This window comes from Excalfactoria chinensis, chromosome 8, assembly GCF_039878825.1.
Source record: "Excalfactoria chinensis isolate bCotChi1 chromosome 8, bCotChi1.hap2, whole genome shotgun sequence".
Taxonomy (NCBI): domain Eukaryota; kingdom Metazoa; phylum Chordata; class Aves; order Galliformes; family Phasianidae; genus Excalfactoria; species Excalfactoria chinensis.
The window spans coordinates 22,209,727-22,237,044 of record NC_092832.1 but is presented as its reverse complement, the minus strand read 5'-3'; the positions used below and the strand labels follow the sequence as shown (position 1 = coordinate 22,237,044).

At 45.1% G+C, this 27,318-nt stretch overlaps 1 protein-coding gene across 1 annotated transcript; it reads left to right on the top strand.

The window, feature by feature from the left end:
- The first annotated feature begins 214 nt into the window (after positions 1 to 214).
- Positions 215 to 2,448, top strand: DMRTA2 (DMRT like family A2). The gene is made up of 2 exons (XM_072343318.1): positions 215 to 1,163; positions 1,283 to 2,448. The coding sequence occupies exons 1-2, from the start codon at positions 671 to 673 to the stop codon at positions 2,149 to 2,151; spliced, it is 1,362 nt and encodes a 453-aa protein (XP_072199419.1). The 5' UTR covers positions 215 to 670; the 3' UTR covers positions 2,152 to 2,448.
- Positions 2,449 to 27,318: the final 24,870 nt, after the last annotated feature.

The window sequence follows — 27,318 nt, the reverse complement described above, 5'->3', positions numbered from 1 at the left end:
CGCTCCCACCCACGCCCGCTCCGCGCTCCCCCCGGACCCTCCCGACACTCCGCGGGCGCGGCGCGCTCTGGCAGCCGCCGGGCGGACGCGGCGGGCCCGTGGTGCGGCCAATCAGAGCGGCGCCTCCCGCCCCTGGCCAATAGCAGGCGCCACATTGTTGTCAAATGTTGCCTAATGGCAACGCGGGGCGCAACAATAGCGCGAGTGGCGGCGGGCGGCGAAGGCGCTCTCCCGCTCTCCCGGCAGATCCGGCCGGCAGGGCCGCACGCGCCGAGCGGAGCGGGGCAGAACCCAGCGGAGCCGGCCCGGCCCGACCCGCCGCGGGAAGCGGGTCCCGGTTCCGCCGTGCGCTGCCTGATCCGGGCCGGGGCTGCGGTCCGAGCGTGGCGCGGTGGGGCATTTTTTTGTATTTTTTTTTTAACTGTTTTTTTATTTTTTTTTTTTTAACTGCTGGATTTTAGTCGTCGAGATCGCGTCGTTGGAGGTGCCGCCGTGCCGTGAGGGTGTCCGCGGCTAAAGCGGGGAGCGGGGAGCCGGGCGGGACCGCGGCGGGATGCGCTCGGGGCCGCCCCGCCGGGTTAGCGGGAGGCGGCGCTGAGCGTCCGGGGTCGGCGCGCCGAGGCCGTATCGGGCGGGCGCGCGGCGGGAGCCGCAGCCGGGAGTCGCCGGGATGGAGCTGCGCTCGGAGCTGCCCAGCGTCCCCGCCGCGCCCCCCCCGGTGCCCCCCAGCTCGGTGGCGGCCGCGGCGGCCGCGGCGGCGGCGACCCTGCCGGTGAGCGTGGCCGGGAGCCTGCTGAGGGCCCCGCCGCTGCTGCTGCGGGCGGCCGAGAAGTACCCGCGGACGCCCAAGTGCGCGCGGTGCCGCAACCACGGGGTGGTGTCGGCGCTGAAGGGCCACAAGCGGTACTGCCGCTGGAAGGACTGCATGTGCGCCAAGTGCACGCTGATCGCCGAGCGGCAGCGCGTCATGGCCGCCCAGGTGGCGCTGCGCCGGCAGCAGGCGCAGGAGGAGAACGAGGCCCGCGAGCTGCAGCTGCTCTACGGCACCGCCGAGGGCTTGGCCCTGGCTGCCGCCAACGGCATCATCCCGCCGCGACCCGCCTACGAGGTCTTCGGCTCCGTCTGCGCCGGGGCCGGCGGCGAGGGAGGCGCCGGCGCCTCAGGTGAGGCCGCGCTGCGGGAGGGACGGGGCCGCGGGCCGGGGGAATGCGGGCCGGGCTCCTTCCCCCGGGCGGCCGCGCTGACGCGCTCTCTTCCTCCCTTCTCCCCCCGCGCCCCGCAGAGCCCAAGGTGCAGAAGTTCGAGCTGTTCCCCAAGACGCTGCTGCCCGGCCGCGCCGCCACCCCGCAGCAGGCGGGAGGGAAGCCGCCGTCCCCCGACGGGGAGTCCGCGCCCGGCACTTCTTCCCCGGACGGCCGCCACGGCTCGGGCTCGGAGAACGGCGACGGAGAGTCCTTCCTCAGCTCGCCCGTCTCCAAGGGGCCGAAGGAGGGCGAGGAGAGCCCGGGCTCCATCAGCCCGCTGGGCTCGGACTCGGGCTCGGAGGCGGACAAGGACGAGCGGGACCCGTCGCCCTCGGCCGGCGGCCGGCAGCGGACTCCCATCGACATCCTGACGCGCGTCTTCCCGGCGCACCGGCGCGGCGTGCTGGAGCTGGTGCTGCAGGGCTGCGGCGGGGACGTGGTGCAGGCCATCGAGCAGATCCTCAACAACCGCGGCCCGGAGAAGGGCCCCGAGGAGAGCTGGGCTCGGGACGGCGCCCTGCAGGGCCTCCCGCCCGCTCCCGCCGCCCACCACCGCCCGCTGATCGCCGGTGCCATGGCCCCCGCCATCGGCGCGCTGGGCAGCCGCTCCGCCTTCTCCCCGCTGCAGCCCAACGCCACGCACTTCGGGGCCGAAGCCGGCGCCTACCCGCTGGGCGCGCCGCTGGGACTCAACCCGCTGCGCCTCGCCTACTCGGCGCACGGCCGCGGCCTCGCCTTCATGGCCCCCTACTCCACCGCCGGCCTCGTGCCCGCGCTCGGCTTCCGCCCGCCCGTGGACTACGCCTTCAGCGACCTCATGCGGGAGCGCTCCGCCGTGCACAAGGAGCAGGTGTACTCCGGGGGGCTCTACGGGCCCATGGTCAACAACAACCCCGAGAAGCAATAGCGCGGCGCCAGGGGTGCGCGGGAGCGTCGGGGCGTGGGTCCCTCTGCGTGCTTATGGCCATAGGCACGGATATCTGCGGGGTGGGGTGCGCGCTCCCCCCGCACGTACGTATATATATGTATACTAGCGAGTGTATAATGTTATAAAATGGAAATCTAAGTTATTAATGTAACTCGTAGGTGATCTCGGTATTAACGTTAAGCTAAGGGTTAGGCAGCGCATCATAACGCTTCCCGGCGTAGAGGTGAAATCTGTCAGTGGACCAAAATACGCCACCCGGAGCTGTACACACACACACACACAGGGGCCGGTGGGTGATTGCCTCCTCCATGTGTGATCCCAAGGACATTGCTTTCTTGTTCCGCTGTAGCGATTCTTGCTGTTCTAACAGGTAACTCTGTGTTTCCATTTCATAGAAATAAATGTTATTTTCTATTAAAAAACAAAGCCGAAGGTATAAGTGGAAGTGGTGCTTTGTCAGACGGTGAGGGGGTGCTCTGGGGAATGCATGTGGCGAGCGCAGTGTTTAAAGGAGTTTAAGACGTTTATACGAACGCGTTTAATTACGATTGATCATCGTTAAAGCAGAAAGCTGTCGGAAAATGTACAAATAAAAGCTCAGCGTGCAGACGGGAGTGATTTCCCATCACCCGGCATTGTCCAAGGCGTTTGTTTCCAGTTCTGCTCTTATTCCCACCCGGAGCGATAACAGCAGCAGTGCCCATTCAGCCGGGACGTTTCCCCGGGTACCTGAGATGTTTGCCGTTGTTCTACTTTTACTTGTTGTCATTTTCAGACCATCTGCCGTTGCCGAAGCGCGGTTACAGCAGACGTGTGGATGTGCAGCACCCCTCCGCCCCCCGGCTGGCTTGATTTGTTTACTATTCTTTATTAACGCTGTTTTATTTTCTCTTACAATAGCGAGCGGTTGCTCTCCAGGAGCGGCTCCCAGGGCAGGGAGCGCCGGGCCCTGCAGAACCATCCCTCCCGCAGGAGGAGTTCGGCGCCGGCGGGACGCAGGCTGTCAGAGCTCCCCAGGTCGGTCGGTATGGAAGCTCCGTCCCGGCCGCGCTGTTCGCACTCTCCCTTCGCAAAGAGCTCCGCAAATACCGCCGCGCGATGACACGGAGGGGCGCGGGGGGCGGCCCCGCTTATTGCGGCGAGCCCCGGGCTGAGCGGAGGCGGCGTTGGGATGGAACCCGGCCGGCCCCGTGCGCTGCGTGTGGGGTTCGCGTTCCTTCGGGCAGCCAATAGCGCGGATCGCTCCTCGGTAAACACCGCTGACCCCGGTCCGTCTCGGAGCGGCCAAATCAATATCGAGAGGGAAACTTTGCGGAGTGTCGTGTTCCAAGGGCGGGGGAAACTTAATATCACTACAATAAAACGGTTTAATAAAGAAGGGCTTTAATAGTGAGCTAATTTGATTGAGTTTCCTAATTCCACTTTAATTGGAAAAGGAGTTGTCTGTTTGGCTATAAAGCACCGGGGTTACGTTAGACTGGGGAAAAAAAAAGGAAAAAAAAAAGATGGACTTTGAGCATCTGAATAAACTTTGATTTTTTTGTGTAGGTCGGCTGACTCAGTGCAGGATGGGTTTCCCTGCCCAGCGCCGCGAATGGGTCGCAAAGAGCCACGTTCGAGCCCTGCTGGGAAAGGCTCGGGGGCTGTTGGTTTAACCCGGCTCTCTCTTAGTTAGAAAGGGCCGTGGCGGTGGCAGAGCGGGGCGTTACCAGAGCTGCCGTGCGTTGGGCTCGGGTTCACAGAGCCGGCAACTGGGGATCACAACCATTGATTCTCATATGGGGGGGAGCAGGAGGGGGGAGTCCCTGTGGATGGCATTCCTGTGGGCGCCGCAAAAATCCCTTGAGTTTGGAGATCCGCATAAAGAAGCCGCTGGCACCCATCGAATATTCAGCGCTCTTTCAGAGTGAATCTAATGCCGTCACTTGAATAAAAATCCGCGGAATCGCGTATCAATTATTTGTGAGCCGGCGGCTGCTCGCAAACTTCGCTGTTAATTAAATCTTAATCCAGCGGTCTCAGGGATGGAGGCGGCTGTAGTTACAGCGGGACACGTTCCGCAGTTACATGAACTGCTGCAGTGTTTAATATGAATCAGCACTAATCCACAGCATAATAAAGATCAAATTAGACTAACCATTTAGTAGCGAAATGACATTCCTTCACCTAAAATGAACCGCTCGGTGCCCGTTCGGGGGAGGCCGCCCTCAGCAGCTCTGAGCCCGTCGGGGCCGTTCCTCTCCCACCCTGCGCCAGAGCCGCATGGGGGTGAAGAGGGACGGCGCTCCGTCCGGGACCCTGCGCAGAGCCCAGCTGGGCTGGAAGCGGCTCACCCCGTTCGCTCACCCCGCTGCCTCCCGGAGTTGTGTCCCCTTCGTTTCCCCCAGCGGCGCGTCCCTGTCCCGGGCTGGTCCCGAGATGGGAGCGCGTAGCTCGGGCCCGTGCCCGCACACCGACTTGTCGCGTTCCCCTGGAGAAGGGACACCTCTGTCTGTCCTTAAGTAAAGGCCACCTCCCGTGCTGCCATAACGTCCCCATAGCAACTGCAGCAACCACCCCTGCGCCAGAACAACGACGACCCGAAAGCATTTCCTATCTCTCAGTGTGAATAGCAGGTGAGGCTCCCGAGGAGGAGCAGCTCCACGGCCTGAGGGCGGCCCGGGGGCTCCGTGCATCCCGGGGGGCAGCGGCGCTGCTGAAGCTCGGCGGCCTCTCCTCAGCTGGCTGCCGCTTTTAGGGTCCATGAGGGCACGTGAAGGTCCATCGCGATGTCCATCTCGTTTCTGTTGGGTTCTACCAGAAGTGCCAGCTCTTTTTTTTTTTTTTTTCTTTTTTTTCCCAAAAAACGATTTTTGTCTCGTTACTGTTCTTTACCATCACCCTGCCTCCCCCCACCCCCACCTTTCTAACAGAGGAAGAACGATAACGATAACCTGCTGCTGGGTCTGACTTAGAAGAAAAGAGACACAGAACTCGAAATAAATTTACACCATGCTTTGCCTTTTCCATTTCTTAAACGAGCTTCTCATTCCCGAAAAAAAAAAAAAAGAAAAAAAAAAAAAAAAAGGAAAAAAAAGAAAAAAAAAAAAAGAAAAAAAAAGAAAAAAAAAAAAAGAAAAAAAAAAAAAAAGAAAAGCAAATGAATGGCGGCAGTCGTTCTCATCTAAACGCTGTCCCGTCAAGCAGCTCCCTGCATTTCTGCTGAAGTAGGAAAGCCAACAAACTGAAGGGACTCTCTTGGCCCGAGGGCCAAACGTGCTGCCGAGCACTGAACTGCAAGGCACAGCTTGGTGCTGCATGGCTCAGCACTGCAGGGCACTGCACCGCATGGCAAGGCTCGGCTCGGCACTGCACTACATTGGCACTGCATGGCACTGCACTGCACGGCTCTGCACTGCGTGGCTGTTCATGACATCTCACGGCATGGCGTGGTTCGGCACGACATTGGCACTGCATGGCTCTGCATGGTACAGCACGGCTCGGCGCGGCACACAACCCACGCCTAAAGGCAGGAGCAGCCCGTACCGACAACCGCAGCCTATCCCTCCACGGCCCTGCTCGATCCTCGAAGTCTCGGGATTTGATTATTGAGGGCAGTGTCAGTGGTGGGACCCGGCCGGGATGAGTGCGGGGCGGGACAGGATGCAGACCCGCCCCAGGGAAGGTGCGAGGGGTTTAGCGGGGGGAGGTGGAGCTGCGTGGAGGAGTTGCTCTGCTGGTGGAGGGAGGAGGGAGGTAGGAAGTAGGAAGTAGGAAAAGGGTTTTCTTTGCACAGCTCCTGTGCCGGGCAGTAACTGTGAAGCGAGTTCCAGCGCAGAAGGCAGCTCAGGGCCGGCAGGGAGTTGGGTTTATAGGAGCTAAGGGAGAGATCAGTGCAGCGGGTAGGGATGGGGGCGCTGGGAAATGCGAGGGTGAGAATAGCAGAAAGGGTCCTGCCTGGAGGAGCCTTCAGGAGATGATTGCACGCAGTGTTAAGCAAGAGGAGGAAGGTGCTCTGTGCAGGATTTTGTATTTTCAAAGACACTTAGGAGTTATTCTAGTTATTCAGTTATAATGGCAGATCAGGAGATTCAGTTACATGTGTGCTCACAGGGCAGGCTGAGCAAGTGGTCACCAGTGTAAAACCAGGGTGTTTTACAATGACTTACAGAGAGCTCATGTGGAAGCAAGTAAATGAGAGAGATGGAAACGTTTAGAAACAGGAAGGCATTACTAACAGCCCCAACTGCAATGGGTTCTCTGCTGAGCATTTCTAACCACGGCAAAATCGGAGCCTTTCTCTGTCCTAATGTGACAGTGAGCTCCTGTTTGTCAGCAAGTCAGTTTGGAGATGTTTTTCCTGCCTTATGTTCCTTCCTTTCTTTCATAACTGTTGTTTTGGACTTTGTCAGTGTGCTGTAAAGCTAGTGAGAGTTATGCTAAGAGTTCTCTATGGTGATTATTACAATTTCTCGGTACAAGAATGGATGAGAATTGACTGGGAAAGACACACCTTGATTAATTGCAAAAAATGATGTAGAAATTCCCAGGAAACAGTCACCTAGGTCTTGCTGTCCCTCAATAGATACAAATCTGCTACGTGTGTCTTTAGGAAGTAGCTGACTGTTAAGTTGGTACATGTGATGGATAGGATCTGTGCAGATGTGTGTGGGGTCGTGACAGCAGGGCAGATGTTTGGAGGGAAGGAAATGGAAAGGAAACCAGCAACAGAGTGAATCTTTTGGTGAGGTCTGACAGACAGATGGAAAGCAAGAATTACAAAGGCTTTTAAAAAGATCCGTTTGGGGTTTATGTTTACAGAGAGATTTAACAAGACTGGCTGGCCTTAAAACGCAGAGGTCTTCACTAAAATCAGATGTTTGGAAGTGCAATGGGTTGCTCATCCTGACCCAGAATATGGAAGAGGTTCACGGAGATTCAACAAGACATGAGCAAGGCTGGTGAGGCAGTGCCCCTGTAAACCATTTGGCACATTCTGAAAAGGGCTTAGAGGTCAGTGGGTCTGTGGATTCAGGGAAGGGAGGAGGGTGTGACCCCTACTGAAGGGAGCACTTAGGGACCATGAGCTGCCAACCGAGAGCATCCAGGGCAGCAGGAGAAGGCACTGTCAGAACAAGCTTGGATTTGTGCAGCAGCGACTGACTTGCTGATGAAAAAAGCTTTATGGGGAACAAAGGTATAAAAATGTTACCTTACTTTCTTGTAAGTGGGATATAGGATATTGATTTGTTCTTATGGCTTGGGGAAGCCTGTGGTTTTCTTGGGTAGAACCTATGGATTTCCCCAGTTTTCTAAATCTCCCTCTCGAAAGGTTAGCCACAGCTATTTACAGCCAAATGAAAGGGGCTAACGCTGGAGATTATAATTTAAAGAGCTTTTGCTTTGCAAGGGGAGACTTGGATATCTCACACTGGTTATGAGAATTTAATTAAAGACCTGTTCAATAGGAGTAAATGGCAGGTGTTCATGCACACAGAAGATGGAATAAAACTGTAGTGCTCAGTCTCGTGCACTAGAATGAAGCTGCAAGAAATGTCTGTCTTTTCCATGCCTAGAGGGATGAATTATAGCTAATTTCTCTCATGGTTCCTTGTTCCTTCACTGAAAAGTTAACCCTAACACGGTGGGACCAAGAGTAAGGTAAAGTTTTCCTGAAGAGGGCTGTGAGTTTTAGAGAAGTTTTCAGAAAGCGACTGTTCCAAGTTTGCCCTCCAGATGTACTAGAGTATTTCCTTACAAGTTATATCTCCTTCTTGTGCAATGGGTGAAAAGAATCTCAGAATTGGGCTGATTATTTTTCCCCCTTCCTCCCTCCTCCCCAAATTCATTGGAACATACTTTTAAGAATGAAGAAATACAAGGCTTGCTGGATTTTGGGGATTCATCCACTGTACTGTTCCTAACTGTGGAATGGAGCTGTCAAAATGATGTAGTCAGCTATCAGATAGGAGATGGTTCTGTTTAGCTGCAGGTCTGTGGTGATAAGGGCAATGAGCAATAGATGTACTAAGATCCTGGCTGACTTGTAATCCTGTTCTTCTGTGTTATTTCATAAGTATTCACTGAGTTAGCTGTGGTTAGGTGGGCTGAATTGAACAAGATCAAATGATATGCCATAAACTGTAAAAAGCTAAGACTGCTATGGTGGAATCATTGGTAAAGCCTCAGCAGGATAGATGCTGCATCTGATGGATGTGGAAGATACTGGGCAGAAGCTCTCTCATTAAGAAATTGCCTGCTGGAACTCCCTCCTGCCATCTGGCATCCAAAATGCAACAGCGGAAGGGATCCTGTTGGTGATTTTCAGTAAATGTTTTGCACAGAGCCATCTTTGTTGACTGTGTCTATTGCTTTGCAGATGTTCATGACATCACAAATCTTTTTCCAGCATTAACTGAAACTTGTGCTTTTCTGATCCAAGAATTAACTTCATCATAGCAAACATTTTATAATTACATACAAATGACTGTGATTTAGTCTCTTTTCCCTCAGTTTAATTTTTTGTGCAGGTCTCACATGTTATGTTTACAGATTCCGGTCTCACCTTTGTTTCTTCAAAAAGCCAAGCACTGCTCAGTGTTGCCCCGAAGCAGGATGCTTAGCACAGAAGTGCTTCCTATGGTAGCAGTGTGCTGCTGGCTCTCCATGGGTGTGGGCTCCTGATCTGTTCAGAGATTAATTAAATGAAATGATTCTTGAAATAGGCAGGACTTACATTTCATCTGAGTCTGGTACATTTAAAGTAAGTCATGTTTATTTCTTATACCACGTCTTCAGAAAGGTACAATTATCCCTTATCTTTACAGGTTGGTTTGTTTAACTTTCTCTGGCTTATTCTTGTGGAATAAGAATGAGATACTGCTGTTGCAGAGGAGCACAGGGACCTTGTAAATGAAGGAAGCTGCAAGGTTTTGTAGTGAAAACTGTACATGAGTCTCAGAAGGTTTGGTTTGTGTACTAAATTCTGCTTCTTATTTATCAACACTCTGACCTTGAGCTACTCAAAACAATTTATACTAAAAATAAATGCCAGTTTACAGTTTTAACATGAGATGTACAGGGCTTGGATTGCAGAATTCAGTGTTACTTGAGTATTTATTTTTAATAAGGTTCCTAATTAATCGTGCAATCTCTATTACAGGAAAGCTCTCCTGGACTCTGTCTTCATTCATTAAAATGTGTCAAATTCCTCAGAGTTTAGAGCAGGGCTCTAACAATGGCAAAAGAGACCCTGTGTCCTGACTATATACTAACATGTGCCAAAGAATAAGCTTGTTAATAAGTACTTGTTCAGTGAGAAAGTATAGCAACAAGGGGTTACATATTTCCTCACTTCCCACTCCATGAGCAGAGCCCCGACTTGGTTCAGGAAGCTATACCGTTGTGAGACATGGAGAAGTAAAATACGTTCTGCCTTATAATAAGTAAATCCAGCTCTGTCTAATTAACACTTCTTAGTGTTAATTGTAACCCTTTGTTCTGTGTTTTTCAGGGACAATATTTCCCAAGTACCGCTGATGAAATGTCAGGCAGGGGTAATAATTTTGTTTTCCTTGCTATTATAACATTGTGCCATAGATATAGTTATATACAGAGATACGTGCCAATCAACCAACAGAGCAAACAAGATGAAGAAGTGCAAACTTTCTCCTTAGAGAGCTCCTTAGGCAGACAATGATTTATGAGTTCTTTGCCTAGAGAGCTTGCACTGAAAATGGCTATTCCTACAGGCATTACCTTACTGTGATTAAACATAGCGAATAATTGTAGGTGGCTTGTTTTATTAAATCAGTAGATGTAACAGGATGGAGCATAGGGTGGAGAACAAAAATAATAACATTTCTGTTAACAATCCTACAGGTTTCTAACATGTATGCTACAGAAGTACCATTTTGCAGAAAGGCATTTGATGAACAATAAAGACATTCATGGCGTTGGAAGCAGAGGAAATCCCATTGGCTCTCCAGCAAACCTATCTGTCTTTGTTCTGAGGTCTGAAGGAATGAGGAAGTGGGAAGGCGAGATCCACCATTAAAACATTGTTCCAGTGCTGCCAATGCTGAGGGACTTTAAAAAAAGACAAAAAAATAAGGGCGTGGGGCCATGGTTTAAGCAAGTGTTTTCTTACGGAATGAGTCACTGTCTTGACCAAGTGGTCCTGTGCATGATAGCTGAGGAGACAAATATGGCTGTGATGACTCAGTGTCTTGTAGAGGATAACAGTGAGAGGAAAACCCCGCTAAGGAGAAAAACAAAACCAGCAATGAGCAACACCTGTGATGAAACATGAAAAGAACAAACATAGTGGTGATGTGGATGTAAGATGTAAGACTGTAAGATGACAACACGGAGTCCAAAAGTTTTAGTCACATCCTGTACAGTTAGAAAGCATTTCAGCTTTTATACTTTTATAAAACTGTAATCCTTTAATAACCTTGCTGCAGCCAAAGCCAACACTTTGCTGCTGAGTGAGGTAAGGTGCAGCAGCTGCCTGACTCTGCTTGGGGTGGGAAACCCCCTCAGTGCCACCCCGGCAACTGCACCTGCCAGGTGCACCTGTTGATGAGGGCAGCTGTGGGTGTCCCAGCAACACCCCCTCTGCCTCCTTCTCCATCCAGTGACTCTGCCCCATGTCCTGAAGCTGCCTCTGCACTCCCTGCCCGAGCATTTTGCAGCTCTTGGTGGCTGCAGCTGAGCTAGGGGGCTCGTTTGGCTTCCCGCCATTTTCTGATTGCAACAAAATGGCGGCAGGGCGCTCCATGCTTCAGCTCCCTCAGCAGCTCCTGCCCCAGAGAGGAGCTTCCACCTGGGTTCTGTTGGCCTTTGCAGTTTGGAGGACCCAGTTCTTCATTTGGTGAGTATTTAATTTGTTTTTGTGTGCATTTTTCGAGGTCTAGCTTCTATTAACTTTTGTTAAGCAGGTGCGTGATTTTGTTTTTCTCAGTGCTGTAGAAGCACACTGTAACTCATCAAACACAGGGGTGGTGGAAACAAGATATAGCAGTCTTTTTATTTCAGGTTTTGGGTTACTGTTGGCTTAAAAATATTTTAAAGCATCAACAAGGACACCTACTGTATTTGAGATGAGGCATGTCTGGTAGCAGGTACTGACTCTTACCATGTGAAATTACATTGCTGTTTCCATTATTGTGGTCTTTTGAGAAAAGTGTTGAAATCAGTGTGGGATATTACCTGTGTCTTTATGCAGTGCATTTTGACTTTGTAAGCAAGCAGCAGGTTGCACAGAGCCTTGTAATCAGGTGCAAACAGCCCTGGCTGGGCTCAGTTGCACCCAGGAATCCAGCAAATGTATTCTCAAGAGATGTGTTTTGTGAAGATTCTGTTGTGTTTGTTAGGAAGATAATGATAGGGAGATGATTCTCCCCTTCTACTTTGTAGAGATGAGGTTACATTTAGACTACTGTGTCCAGTTCTGGGTTCCCAGTTCAGAACGGATAGGGATCTCCTAGGGGGAGTTCATTGGCGGTCTATGAAGATGATGAGGACTGGAGTATCTCCTTATGAGGAATGGCTGAGTGACCTGGGTCTGTTCAGCTTGAGGTAAAGAACACTGAGAAGGGATCTTACAAATGTTCGTAAATGTCTCAAGGGAGATGGGAGGCAAATGGCTGAAGCCAGGATTTTCTCGGTGGTGTGTAGCAGTAGGACAAGGAGCAATGGCCTAAAACTTGAACACTGGAAGTTCTGTAATAGCATGTGGAAGATCTTCTTTATGGTAGGGGTGATAGAGTACTGGAAGAGGCTGCCCAGGGAGGTGGTGGAGTCTCCTTCTGTGAAGATATCCAAGACCCACCTGAGCACCTGTGTGACCTGTTGTAGGGTACCTGCTTCAGCAGGGGTGTCAGATTCAATGATCTCCTGAGGTCCCTTCCAACCCCTGCAATTCTATGATACGTGTGAGAAATTGGAATGTGACATTAAGACCAAAATTTACACCGGAACAGGCTCTATGAGATCTATACTTCAAAGGTAAGATAAAAAGTAAGGTAGTAGACCTGATAGCCAATTTTAAACTTGAAATACCAAAGGCAGTGTGTTAGACTTCTTTCCTGTGTCTTTGAAGATTTCACAGTCTAGACAATGCAGAAATGCTTCTTCTGTGTGTCTTGGACAGCTTCAAGAATTCACCAAAACTCAGTAATAACAATTTAGAACTCTTTTTATTTATTTATTTATTTATTTATTTTAATAAACATTGGTGAGGAAAAGCAGGTTGGGTGCTAACCTTGTGAATACGTCGCTGCTTCTTGTATGTGGAAAGACTAATGTTTAGTTGTCAGTGAAGCAGAACTGCTAGTGAAGAGCAAAGTCATTTATAGTCAAGAAAGGCACAATTGAGAAAAGGGAAAGACTTTATTTTTCCTTCAAAGATCTCTTGGGATGTTTCATGTTATTTTACTGATAGTGAAAACTAAGAACCAAACAAAAAAGTCACTAGTCTCATTTTTCTTGCATCTTTCATGTAGCTCTTTCTTGATGACCGAGCAGATTTATATGAATATAACCCAATGGGCTCCTTACCCTTCCAGAAATGCAGCACAGAATATAAACAAGGAATTGCAGAAGGGATGCACAATATGCGTATTGAATTTCATCTTATTAACTGGAACTCTGTCAAAATGAAATCTGATGTATTTAGGAGAAATAATTTGTCACAAAGGAAAAAAAGAACAATCTTGGCAGACCTCTTAATAAGTATCTCAGGGTTGTCTACTAATAACTAGGAAAAGGCACATGGGCCATAAGAGTATAAAATGAAGTTACAAGAATGTCTGGTTTCTATTAGTGGTCTATCTTGGGTTAAGTTGAAATTATGTCATTTTAAGACATATCTTTTCCTCCTCCCCAGTCTTTTAATACATCTCTGTTTAAAAACTCATTTTCTGTGTTACTGATTTATAAATATTTTTATTTTGTCTTTGTTTATTGCAGAAGTAGGAAACTGCATTCCCAGAAAAATATTAAGAAAGAAGAGGGAAAAAACCAAGAATAGATTTCCTTCAGATATATCACAATTCTATAGGAAGGCAATCCAAAACCTCAGACCTTTTTGAGGGACCTGGGATATTAGCTTAGACTTTTCCTTCTCTTATTTTTATTTATTTACTTATTTAACATTATAGTTGTTATCTAGTGCTATCTTATTATTATTATTATTATTATTATTATTATTTTTTCCAATACCATTGCCATGAAAGGACTCTAGCTATAAAACTACATGCTAAGTTTTGTGCTGGAAGGCTTTAATGAACAGCTCATAATCTATCAAAAGAAGGCGTTTCTTCTTTGTCCTTCTGTGCTGATACTATTTTCTCCTCCGTGTGCTTTGTACTTTAATTGGCACATGTGTCTTTAACAGAATCTCTTCAGCAGTTCTTGTTCTGCCTCTTAAAACTTCAGTCCTCCTCTCCGGGTTAGGTAGCAGATTCCTGTGGTTGCACATGATACAGTTTTCAAAGTGTCTTCCACCTAATTGCCATTACAATCCTTTTGAAAATCTCACTAGGCGCTGTGTGTCTTCAGCCTGTTTCTTCCTTGCTGAGATTTAGTCACAGAGCAGTGGTGCAGGATGCTTGAAAGGGCTCAGGAAGCTGCCTCTGTCCTGAGAAAGGCTAAAAGAGTGATTAGGAGAATGCAGGAGATCGGGTTTGTAATAGTGGTAGTTTACCCTAATCCTCTTTGTTTTAAGAAGCGCGGCTAAAACCTTAAAGGTGCCATCCGTGCATGCTGAGCTCTTGTTCAAGTGTCCATAGTGGAAGTGCGGAGGTTAAGAGGTGTCTCTCACAAGTAAATTCAGACGGTGGTGCTGTGCTTTGGGCATCTGGCTGAAACTCAGAAGGCTTTGGTTAAACTTCCTGCTCTGTCAAACAGTTCCCAGGTGTGTGAGAAAGGGGTTACCAGGATCTCAGGTGAATTCCTTTTTCTAGAAGTCCAAGACCTGCTGTTAAGGAATCCAGGTTGGCAGCACCAGAAGACAGGCTTTTGCCATTCATCAGAAACTGACAGCAGGTAGTGTCTCACAGTGACTTCCAGGATTCCTACTCTTAAATTTAAATGATTTATCTGGTTAATGAATAATAAATTTAATAGTAATGACTTGAGGCAGATGACTCCTTCTCCAGTTAAAATGGTCACAGACAACTGAAAATATGTATGGTGCGTACATGCTGCTCTGCCCCTCTGAAGTTTGGGTGCATTAATTCCCTGACAACCCTTTTTAATGCTGTGAATATTTCACTTTTTTCCTTAAAAAACACTTCACCATGTCTTGCCACACACCTGGCTGCAACAGCATGCTAGGTTCAGAGGAAAGCAGCTCATCAGCATACAGCACTTTGCTCTTCTGTGCAGTGAGGATCCAGAAGCCAGTTTTCCTTCCTTAGAGCTATAGAAACTGATGTGCCATTCCATGCTGGCATATGCATGCTGCCTACCCTCTGACAGATTTCTGGGACAGGCACAGTGTCCTACATGCTCTCCTTTCCCCTCCAAGTTATCAGCTGCACTGACTGACCTGGTGAGAGCTGGCACAGCTCAGCAGGGGTGTGCAGAGAAGGGCAGTGCTGGCTTTGGGCAGGGTCTCTGCAGGGTTCCTCAAGAAGAGGGAAAATACTCCATCTCTTACCTCATCCTTCTTCCCATCCCTGCCGTTCAGCTCCCTTCCTCAAGAGGCTTTGTAGTGTCTAAAGAGCACTATTATTTATTTATTTTTTTTATTTTCCCACACGCTATTCCTCTTTCCATCCCATCTGGTGTTTGTTTTCCTGTACTGCCTCTTGTTTGCCCCATTTGGATACTGTAGGAACCTTTCCCTGGCTGTTTTGACAAGCAGATGCTGTGTAGCAGAGGCTACGTAGATCTGCAGGCTTTAAGCCACATTAACTTTCACTGTTACATGTCAGCTCAGATGCACTGGTCTTGTGGGTTATGATATTTACTAAGATTGACCCCTGACTGTCCTAGGACATCACCCTGTTGTAGGATACTGTTCCATCTATGTGGTGGTAGGGAGGAGGTCCTGTGTGCTATCTTTTTCCGATGACCACCAGGAGCGAACCGGGCTCACCCTGCATCTTTGTAGTTCCAAGCTTCTTCTTGTCCCATTGGTTGTGGGAGGTGAGAATAGTCACTGTGTTGGTTGCTCCTGACTCAATCATGTGAGTGGAATTAGGCCCCTCAGCTTCCGTTTCTTGTTACAGCATATTTATCAATTCTGCTCTTAAGAAAGCTTGGATTTTATTTTGCCTTTGAGGCAGAACTCCCACTGTTCTGCAAGAGTCTGGTGCAATAACTGGACTGGAGCCTAAGAAAGTTTGCTGCTGTGGCACCTACTGCTGATCCCATTTATTAAAAGGACTTCTTTGTGCGGTATCTTGATTCTGCTGCCACTCTGTGGTCAAAACTGTGCTGGTGCTTCAGCTATTGCTGTTTTCCACCAGGATTTGTGTGTATTCAACATGTTGTTCTCCATGACACTGAAGATGAAGAGTAAGTGCACTGAGTTAATGGACATTTCATATGTGTTACTGGAGCATCCAGATGCACTTATGGAAATAAGGGGCTATTGTGATGAGTAGGTATTAGGCCAGGAAAAACTGACAAACCACCCTTTCCTCAGCTCATAATTTGATACTACGATCATGTGTAACAAATATGGACATGGCAAGGAAAAACCTTCCCATAGGTATATGCTTGAAATCAGGGCCTCGATGAACAGCTGCTCTTGACTGAGCTGTTTGAAATATAAGCAAAAATGAAGGGCTGTTAGTGGGATTTCATCAATGCCACAAATCCTTCCCACCCCCCAGAAAAATCCTGTTTTCTCCTGTGTTTGTAGGGTTGAAATGTAGTAGAGCTTTCATAGCCTTGCATGTTTCTGAGGTTTCAACAAAGCATGCAGCAGAGCCTGTCATACTGAGCAGTAAATGACTGTGAGAAATAATCAAGTACAGGTGTACTTAACAAGACAAAAAAGGCTTGTATTAGTTTTGCTTCAGAAAATAATATAGTAATCACTTTGTTTTGCCAGTTTAGTAATATCCCGGAGGTTTCTCAGTCATTAATTCACTTGAGTGAATTAGAAATGTTTTATTGTAGTAATAAACAGCAATATGTCTTCAGGGTCTTTCAAAGCAAGTAAAATAGAAAATGTAAATTACTCTCTGGATTTGTTCTGCATTCCTTGTTCATTCAGGATTTTCATTGGCGTCGAGGAATGCAGGAGCAAGCCCCAAATATTTGTAAGGAAATCAGGTTGAAAAAATGTGCCTTGAGCCCAAAGATTAAAAAAGAATAAAATGTCAGCTCTAGAAATTGATAGAGGGAGAGAATTCCAGCTGCCAAGGGAAATGCGGGCTGAGAATGTCATGCAATACTTTTATTAACGCAATGTGAAAGGCAATTTAAATAAATCAAAGGACTATACCTGCAGTTCTAAAAAGTTCTTTAATTCAGATGAAAACAAATACGCCACAAATGTAGAACTGACTTGTAGTCATCCAATGACCTCATGTCCAATCGTGGCTTCATACTTACTGTGTTCTCTTCAGTTTCCCACTTTGTGTTATGGAATCCACAGTGCTTTTGGGAAGGGACCGTTTCTGTGGGGTTATGTGATATCTCTGCTAACTTGGCTGGGGTGGGATTTCTGTCCATCCCATCACTGGGATACCATTGGCTGTTCCTGGCTCTCTGTCCCCAGCATCTTGCCCTAACCCATTTCATTCTCATGCCCACCTGTTTACTTTTTCTCTCCATTTGCTCTGAGGTAAAGTGTGTGTATTACTTTGCATTTGCAGCACAATGGCATCCCAACACAAATGGGGAAGCTTGATTATTTTTACTTTTAATAGCTTATTATTTATCATTTGATCGTTTTTACTATAAAATAAATAGGAGTTGGCACCAAAGCCTCCAGCCTTATGTGTAGGCTTGATATTGGTTGGCAGCTTTGCAGTCAGTGAAGACGCTTACAGGGAATCTCCCTTCTGTAAAACTGGACATACTAACCAAATTCTTATGAATTTCTGCGATTTAGGAGACTTTAGCTGCACCTTGCTGTTTAGAGAGACTAGTGATAGCAGTGAGGGTGACAGGCACACGGCATTTGCATGTAGGATGGTTACATAAAACACATTTCCCTTGGAAACCAGGTTAAAAATAGAAACCCTTTTCAGTGCCAAACGGGTCTCTTGTAACTAGTAGAGACTTTTTGCCCATTCTTGGGTGGATTGAGCTACCCACCCTTCTTCTGTGACAGCGTGTTTGTCTTTTTGACATGAGGAATATAGATGGGTGAATGAGCATAAAGGTGAGTTTATAATGTGACCACTTTTAAAGTACTGTTTTTTCTTGTTTAAAGAAAGCCTTGGTCACATCTTATGTATTTCTCAATGTGTGTTTGCAGTGAGGAACAGTGTTGTGGTGTTGACCCCTGGAGATGTACAGTGTGCTGCAATAAAGGTGTCTCTATATATACAAGATAAATATTTCAGTAGTGTTGCTTTAATTCATAGATGATAGTACAGAATAGAGGACCTTTGTTATTCTAACTCAGAGGAGCCTTGGAAATAGAATAAGAGTTAATCTATAAACCTCTAGGTTTAGTACTTAATAATGTACGTTTCTAATTGAGGCTGGAATGCTACTACAATCACTGCTCCTACGGCTGAGCGATCGCAGGAGAGGCCACTAGAGAGCAGCAGAGACTGTGTTAAAGCCGCCGGTTGTACTTTGTCATAAATGACTTTGAAGACAGCGGCTGTCAGCTGAAGGTTAGATGATAGCGGTACGCTTTCTAGAAAAGAGACCCATCTTTTTTCCCTCTCCCATTGTTTTGTGTAAGAATCAACTTTACACGCCCTCAGGTTGCTCTGATGCATACCAGTCCACGTGTACCTTTCTGTTTATTATTATTATTATTATTATTATTGGCTGGATTTTGTTTTAGCTGCAAATAGCAAGTCAGGGAAGAAGCTCATTTAAATATACTTTGGGCATTTATGACCCAAACTCGATTTCTGATCCCCTTCCCCCCCTTAACTGGAAATATTTTTCTTTTGTTGTTTCTTTGTCTTTTCTTAAAATAATGGCTGGTATATATCACTCTTATAGTGAGTCAGTCTGCAGTGATATCTGATGGATTTTATCCCTTTGGTTGGGTATGTTCTCGGCAAAAAAGAGAATGAAGGTGCTTGAATGGAGCAGAACTATCTGTATTTCTAAAACTATTACTGCAGTGCATTTGAGGTGGCTGCCAGGGCTCTTGGCACCAACCAAAGAGACAGCAGGTGGATACAACCAGGTAGTGAGAAGCAGTGGGCACTGAATGGGCAAGTGGCATCAGTTCCTGACCCCAGTCTTGCACAAACCACTTCAGACTTTGTCTCAAGAGGAAAAACTCAGGGGCCTTTTAATCTTGTTCTTCAACATGCTGAGTGAGTGAGAAAGTGCCAACAGGCCTCATCTTTTTTTGGCATACCGAGTTTCTGTCCCACTGAATGATTAAAAATGGATGTACCAAAGGTGATCGACAGTAAAATACCTTTTCTAACCAGCTCCCATTTCTTGATGCAGATACCAGTTAAATTCTTACATGTCTGATAATAGATTGTGTGGATGAACCAGATGCTTCTTAAATGGGTTCTGATGTGGCAAAAAAGAGTGGGTTAAGTGACCAAGACTTGTCCACTATTTAAGTGGTTAAAGTACTATAGTGATTATGCAGAAGTTATTGGGCATTTTGAATGACAAATCATAGTTATTACCCACATAGGCTGTGCATTGCTGCACCACCATCTCTTTACCCGGAATTCTCAAAGCATTCCTTTATACAGTGGATCTGTAACAGACCTTGTCACCTGCTGAAGGTGCTGCCACCACTATACATGTGCATAGGTCTGATAACTGAGAATTTGCAAGCTCTGTTGATTTAGTGGTGGAAGTAGGAGTCTTGATGCTTCTGAAATTCCCTATGTCTTTTTTTTAACTTTTAGATACTTAAACCTTTGAAAGCCCACCTCCCAGTATACTATAACTTGACATACTTATATTTCAGTTTTGAAGAAAACCAGCTCTGAAGTCTGCAGAAAGTAACCGTGGCAGAATTATTATTGGCATTTATGCTGTATGAGCAGCTGCAGATTACATAATTTAATATCTGTTTTATCTGTGTTTCAGAACTGATTTTAGTGTTGCAACAAAGGCAGACTTGTCTTATGAGAATCAAAATTATACTTAATTGAATTCTGCTTTGGGAGCTTCTGTCAATCACACGACTGTGTGAATTGGGTAAGACACATGATTGCAACTATGATTAACTTCTTCAGAGTCGCTCTGAGTACTGTATATCACATTTCATAAAGAGCCGTAGCATCTCCAGAATAATTGTATTCTTCTGAAGGGTATCTTTTGAATGTCAAAATAACTCCATTTTCTTTGAGGGGACATAAGAGGGATGAAAGGAAGAGACATTCTTAAACTGAAAGTTGTAAACATTTCTGGAATAGGGTAAGCTAAAATAATATTCATTTGACACGTGTACACAATTAAGAGGGAATTAATGAAGAGCATGTCTGACAGCAGGAAATAACTTATGGCCAAGTGGGGCAAATTTTCAGTTTAATGCTTTGCTTGAGGGCAGGAAGGATTGTTGGAGGGATTGACTGTGACACCTGCACTGAATGAGAGTGAAGATGGCATAGTGAGTTTGTGGGCATTCATAACAAAATTCAGAAAACTTGCTTTAATATCTGGAAAATCAAGTTGGATGGCTTTTCTTTCTTTTTTTTTCCCACTGCATTATGTGGACTCAGTGACAGAAGTTCTGTGTTTGTTTCTAAACTGGTTGGAACAGCATCAGAGACAACAAAATTAAAGAGACTAAGAGAGGAAGACACGCTTTGGTCTTAATTATAAAATAAATAAATCTGGTGAGCATAAGTGTTTTAACAAGAAATCAACTTCTGTGAGCAAATCAGCCTAACATAGAGCTGCCACTTGAGGGTGCAGTTCTTCACAGAAGCACCCTCAAAAGGAGGCAGCTCCATTTGAAGTAGTCCTGATTGCCTTCCTCCATGTGTATTTCCTACCACCACACTAACAATAGTGTAAACCAGCAGAAAATTCCCTCCCTGAGAACAGCCTACATGTGAACTAGCTTTGCAGCATCCCATGGTAGGCAGGTGGTAAATTAGCAGCAGATATAAGCTGTCAGTGAGTCATTAAGAGTGAATGTTTATGGTGCTGGTGTATTTCAGCCATGCATTTGAAGTGCAGTGAGTTTTCCTGTGTTTATGAACATTACCACTATCCGATAGAGCAAATTCTGAGCTACAAAACACTGATTTTTCAACCCAGTCACTTCTATTAGCTATGCATTTTCACCAGTGATGAACAAGAGCCCTCAGCCAGCTCCTGTAAAAATGTTCATTTGCAGTGTGGCTTGTCTTTCATATTCCTCTTGCCACTGCTGAAACATACTGTCCATCCCAACTGTTTGATCTCCATAAATATCCAGCAAGTAAGGGTGTCAGCCGGTGCATTTTTTTCTGCATGGAGGAATTCGGTGACACACCTTTGCTTCATCTGCACTTCCCTGTTGGACACTGTTTTGTCATGCTGCCCTTCTGCTGCCATCCGTTGCACAGCAACAATGTGTAATGGAATGCTGGCAGGAAGGTTCAACCCCTCCTGTCATGTCATCAGCTTTCACCTGTAATGTCACTGGTCAACATAATGAAACAGGAGGCACTATTTTTGGAGCATCCTTCGTGTTAGGATTTGTATCTTACCAACTTAACTCTTCCTGTTGTAAGAATACATGTTAAGAATTGTAAGTAGTTAGTCCAAAAATGACTGCACTAGAGATCTCTAACTTTGAAGGGCAGCAGTAAGATTTTGCACCCCTGCTGGTAGTTACCCAGTGTTAATATTCTCTTTGCTTTTATCTCTAAATTGCATCAACTGTCTCCAGCGACATTTAACTTACATATGTGAAGGGATTGGCATTTTTAGATTGTTGGAGTGTTATTGGATGAAAAAGCTGATTTTTGTCACGGGACATCTGTTTTATTGTTAATTAGATGAAATAGGAAAGACATCAGAAGAGTACACACAGAAACTATTTCATAGTTCCTGCTTAAAATCTTGCTTGGATCCCTTGAAATTAATGATGCTTTACAGATTTTCACATTTTGATGTGAATTTCATTTAGGAAGTTTTAGGAACAAATGACAGAGAGTTGTTATCCATCTGTGCCTCTGTCTTTACAATTCAATTGCTCCATGCCATTGTACAGTCTCTTCTTTCAAAGCAATCAGAAGAAAGAGAACAGCCAAGGAGTTCATTTGTCATTAAGAAACAAAAACAAAACAAAAACCACCTAAATCCAACAACTTATAGCACTGTCGTATCTCATGTTTTGTGCTTACCAAAGTTAGGAGTGCTATGTTGACCTATCCCAGCTGAGTTGATCAGGTATCAATTTGTGGATGCTAACATCCTGTTCCTGAGCTTTTTCTCCCATCCTGCATTTTTTTATTTTTTTCCAAGGCATAGTTTAAAACTCATGTAGAACAGCTTTTCTCTATTTTCAGTTGTTTTTGTAAGTTCTGTCGCATTGATGTGCTGCAGAAAAGGAAGCAGGTATAAAATATGCTCCCCAGGAGAGACAGAAATTGTCATTTACAATAACTGGTGATGATATGTCATATTATTTCAGGATGAAGGAAGACAATGTTTCTCAAGGGAATAAGGAATTAAGAGCAATAATGAGGACTATTATAATGATATAGAAGTTTAGCTGGAAATGGGAAGAGATGTCGGGTAAGGCTGAGGTGATTTCATCTTTCTCTCTTGCAATAATGCATCTGCTAGTCTGACACTGAGCAGCCAGTGGGTGCAGTAGACCAGTGGGGTGAGAGGGGAGCCCTGTTCTCTTTGCTCTTGAGCCCTTTGACAGACCCTGGTGTGGCTGGCCATTGGGGAGAGCTTGAGGGACTGGGCAATAGTTATGCTGTTGGGAAGAATCATGCTGGTGGGAGCAAGATGATGAAGAAGGAAAGGTTGCACAATGGTTCAGTAGACCTTTGCTGAGTAACCCTTAGAGCTGGAAAGGAGAAAAATCTCTTTTGCAGTTCCTGTCTTAAGAAACGTAGGGGAAGGAATACATAGAGAATACAGAGCGAGTAATGGGCTGCACAGTTGGTGTTAGACTGTATCAATGCTCGCTAAGTGCTGGTGTGGGGAGCAGATAGAGCAGAAACAAGGAAAGTAGAATTTGATTTGGGAGGGGGAAATGGATTTTAAGTCCCTAAAGTGATGTTAGCAGGAAAGTGAAGTGACTTTAAAAATGCAGTCCTCAGCTGTGTGCACAGAGCTCGTATTAAATTAGGATTATAGGATGGAGTTAAAATATATCACTTTATTATTTGTTTGTTTGTTTTTTTTTTCTTTAGCGTAGCAACTGGCCATAAGGTGTGTGGTGTATTAAAGTGAGGGTGTTAGACCACGTTCTTGGAGCTGTTCTGACTCCTGAGTTGAACAAAGGTGACTTTTCCCATTTGCAACATCAACTGATGAATTAAATTAAAAAATTGATCTTTGGAGAGATGAGAAAGTATTTGAAAATTGGAAAATACTTTATTCTGAAAAAAAGGGACATGATAGGGAAAGCTTAAATGATGTCAGGATGTTCTGATAAATAATAAAGAAAGCTTTTTCACTAATGCCTAATTATTACAGTATTTTAACATTTTCTAAAGTAATTATATTGCCATATCTTGGAAGGATACTTTAAAAATGTTTTTTTTTTTTTTTTTTTTTTTTTCAGCAGAATTCAATGAAAACTGTAGGTTGAGACAAAACCAAAAGATTTTTATACTCTTAAAAGCACAAACTAAGGAAGTTGTTTCCATTAAATTCAAATTGATTCTCTGCAGTAGAGGTATAAGATATTTGTACAAATATTATCTACCTGTTTCTGCTATTTTGCTTTGAATCTTTTGAGCTTTTTGCAGCAGAGTAATTGAGGCAGGTGAGAAGAGATCCATTCCAGACCTCTCCAGTACATAAGTGCCTGTTGAGGGAAAAGCAGAAAGACAGGATAACAATCGTAAGTGAAACTCCTATGCAGAAGATGAGGCAAAATAATGCAGTCCATGGATCTGTGACCTGTGATAAAACCACAGAGCTGGTGATACTGTTCACTTGCTCTGTTGTTTTTTCCATTTTGCCCATCATCTTGTCATTCTGTGCTATAGTTTCTTTATTAATATTTATAATCTTAATGCCAGGTTATGCATGCACATTTGCATTTGCCACTCCAGCTCTGCTAAGTGATACAGAGGTAGATTTCACTGGCCTCTGTAATGAGATGTCATCCTTCCAGCTGATCCTCAGATGTTTTTGATACCTCAAGAGCACATTACTGTGTCCTTGTTTCATTTTCCTTTTTCTTTTCTTTTTTTGGATGAAGCTCAAGATCTGCAGTGTTTGATGATCTCAAAGTGGTATTTACTCAGCCCTTCTCACTCCCCCAAAATCTCCAGGCTAGAATACAACTACAAAGAAAGTAGAGCTTCTTGGTTCTCTGGACATAGTTCTTGCCTTTTCCTGTGAGGGGCCTGTCCATCCTTGGAAAGTAACTCCTCTCCTGCAGCACTTCAAAGAGACAATTTACTCCTTGTATGCAGGGAGCATATATGGTTATTAGTGGGAGCTGCAGTTCCTGAGCTGCCACATGAGAACAGAGAACCATCAAGTTAGGCAAGTGTTTTGTGATGAGTGTCTGTAATGGTGACTTCAGAGGAATGAAAGAGAAATTCTGAGAAAGTCTGAGGTAGCTGTGTTCAGTTCTCCTGGCTTTGAAGGTATAAAACCCTTCTAATTATGGAACAAAGTCCCTAAAACTTCCCAAGACTTTTATAGAGGTGGTCAGAAAAGAATTGTCTTCTACACTGACCTCATGAAATATTGTAGAGTCTGCAGAGCTGTCATATATGCCTCTTAGAGTGAGGGTCCTGGCCCTTTGTTTTAAATACAAAGTGCACATTATTGTCCTATTCCTAGTGCAAAAAAACCAAGTTCTTGCTTCTTCTAATACGTAATATCCATTAACTAGAAAGATACGTTCATTATTCTCAATGCTGTACCCCTTTCCTCCCCCGCTACTTGGTCTGGAATTCATGCTAGGGATAAACTTGGCAAAATACTTTCATTAGTGTGACTAAGAGAAGCTTACAACATGTTTCATTTAAAAGGGAGCAAGATTGATACCCTTTATTAGCGAGCTGGAGCAATCTCTGCCTTTTCTTCTAAAACAGCTCCATATCTGTTTGGCTCTGGAGTGCACAATCTTGATGAATTGTGAGTTAACTTAATGGAGAGGAAAATGTGTGTAGTGCTGTGTGAGGGCAAAAGGGAGAAATACAGAATAAGAATCGATGGAAGGGAGAAGAGACTTGATGGAAAATGAAATGGCCTCTTCCCAAAAAAGTTGATGAAGAGAAAATAAACAGACTGGCAAGCAGGCTCAGAGAGGGAGTAAGAGAAACAAGACAGTCATTAAGGTGAGAAATGGATCACAGGCATAATGTATAGATTTTGATTTGGAAGAGCAGAAAGTGTGGGAATACTTGGATCACAGGCTTTGGTTCTGGCCCAACGTTGTTCAAATTAAGTACAAGAAGTTCAAAACAGCAAGAAAGGTGAAAAAATTCTTAACTTCCCCTTAAGTATAGGATCTGAAATGAATACCACTAGAAATTTAAACTCTATTGGCAACATGTCAGAGTACTTTTGAATGTTAGTGTATTTTCCATTCCTGTTTCCAAAGGAGTTGCTTATGAATGACTGCTATATATATATATATATATATAAATCCTATGTATTTCTGCTACCTGGGTATGTTTAGAGTTATCCTCTGTTACTTAACTGGCTAAATCAGTGTTACTACTCCTGTTGGGACTGTGGTGACAGTCCAGACTCTCCTGATATCTTATTAACCAATCTGATTTCACAAAATCTGCTGCTGCTAATACATAAGCCAGAAAAGACCTTGCTTGGCTTTTAGATCTACATGATTTCCAGGAGTGGCTTCTGGGACCAAGGTGGGGAACATGTGAAAATTGAACTGGCTTGAAGAGGAAACTGTTGAGAGATGGAACAATAAAACGGGGCTCTAAACGCCAACGTGCTTTCAAGGTGTTCCAGGGGGATTTTCTTTATATGATGATGCATAGAATATAAAGACCCATCCCAAACTTTTAGGTGCAATAAATCAATCTTGGGTTCCTTTTACTGACTGATGTACAAGATTAATCTATCAGTAGGGTAGGGGATTTGTTTCACAGAACCTGAATATTTGGATTTTGAGATGATAAGTGAGGACTTAAAGATGTGTGTTGCTGTGTACGCAGCAGCTGTACCAAGGAACAGGTTACAGAAATCCTAAACACAAATCAATGCCCATGTTTAGAAGCCCTTTCATCTGAGTACCAGCATTTAGTAACTCTGTGGGTGTGTGCATATATTCCTGTATGCATTGCATCAACATTTAACAAGCTCTCTAAGAAATTTGGTAACAAAGAAATAGGACTCGAAATAACTAACAGAGGGTGGAGAGAGAAAACAGAGAAAAAAGGAAAAAAAGACAGTCCCCTGCCATTCCTCTGCACACCCCCAAAGCAGATGGAAAAGGACTAAATATTTAAAGATAGTCTTGGATAAAAGACTAAAATATTTATATCACCTTTTTAACCTGAATTTTATAGCAATGAGGTTTCACATGCATCTTCTATTACCTTTATCAAGTTTATGAGTAGCTCTCGTTTATGGCTCCCTTAAATATGTATAAGACAGTTTTACTTATCTTGTTTACATGGGTTTTCTCTTTGGGCATTTGTCTCCATCACTGCATAGCATGTTTATGGTAATTTACTATAATACATGTATATCAGAGGCAGTTTAAATGACACTTAGCCTTGAATATATTTGAGGTTTTTTTTACTTTTAGCCAGTAGGAAGTCAAAAGATATATGAAAAGCTATTAATTTTCAAATGATAGTAACATAAACAATATTAAGATTTGTATTTGCTTTTGGAACAGTGTGAGCAAGAAATACATAACAAATGGGGCATCACACAGTCAGTTATTAAAGAAGTAAATAAAAAGTAAATTCAATCTTTTCTTTTCACGTGTCAAGGATAATTTGGACAGTAGCTTGATGATTAGAGAGAACAAAATGTGTCTGATTATTTGGGTCAGCTTTAATCAGTGAAAGGATAACTTTGATTCCTCAATAAGCATTTGTTTTCAGTGAGCTTTCTTTTCAGGCCTGTGTAAGGAGGTTGTCTTGTGCTATCCAGAAGTGTCCAGGTGTGAGCATGACGGGTCCTTGCTTTACTGCCACTGCGTCCCAGAGATCTGAACAAATTTCCTCTGTGCTAGGGGCCACTGCTGTGCATAGCATATGCTGTGTCTATGCAGCAAAGGAAGTGTTTTGATGCCAAGGTATTTCAGTGAGTAGAAGTGGAAGAAAAAAACAAATAAAGCTGGGACCCTGTGGTTTAGATACACAAAATTGTTTTCCTGGACTGTGCTGTCTATTGATGTTTGAGCTGGAACTGAGAACAGACACTGCATAGCCTGGGATGTGCTTTACTGAGTGATCTGTGTTACTTTCAGCTTTGTGGAAGAGTATGCTTTCACCTGAATATCAGTGTTTTGAGGCAAATAAGTCACTGTTTGTTTTTGTCTAGGATCCTGTTCACTCCTACCCCTAAGTTTGGGAGTACCTTTTACATATCTTTACAAACACAAGACAGTGTCTGGGTGCAAAGGAAAAGGGATTCCCTGATGAATTGAAAAAACCTCTAGATGCTTATCTGTTCTTTTTGGTGCTGGAGAGCCCTTAAAAACATGCTCACTACTAATAACCATTTAAAAATATTGCTATTGGAGTGACACTATGGAAAGCAGGAAACTTGTTCAGAAATCAAATTCTGAATATCAAAAAGCCCAACTGTTTGGATACTGGAGGTAGGAACCCTTCAGTACTGCTGAAATTTGACAAAAGTCTGAGCTGCTTCCCTTCCTCCTTGGTCCAGGTACCTGTGCATGCTGGG

What these genes read in the sequence shown, in the direction of transcription:
- DMRTA2 (XM_072343318.1), top strand. Translation starts at nt 671, where the DNA reads ATGGAGCTGCGCTCGGAGCTGCCCAGCGTCCCCGCCGCGCCCCCCCCG. An exon ending in GGGAGGCGCCGGCGCCTCAG is followed by an intron (nt 1,164 to 1,282) that starts GTGAGGCCGCGC and finishes CGCGCCCCGCAG; the next exon opens with AGCCCAAGGTGCAGAAGTTC.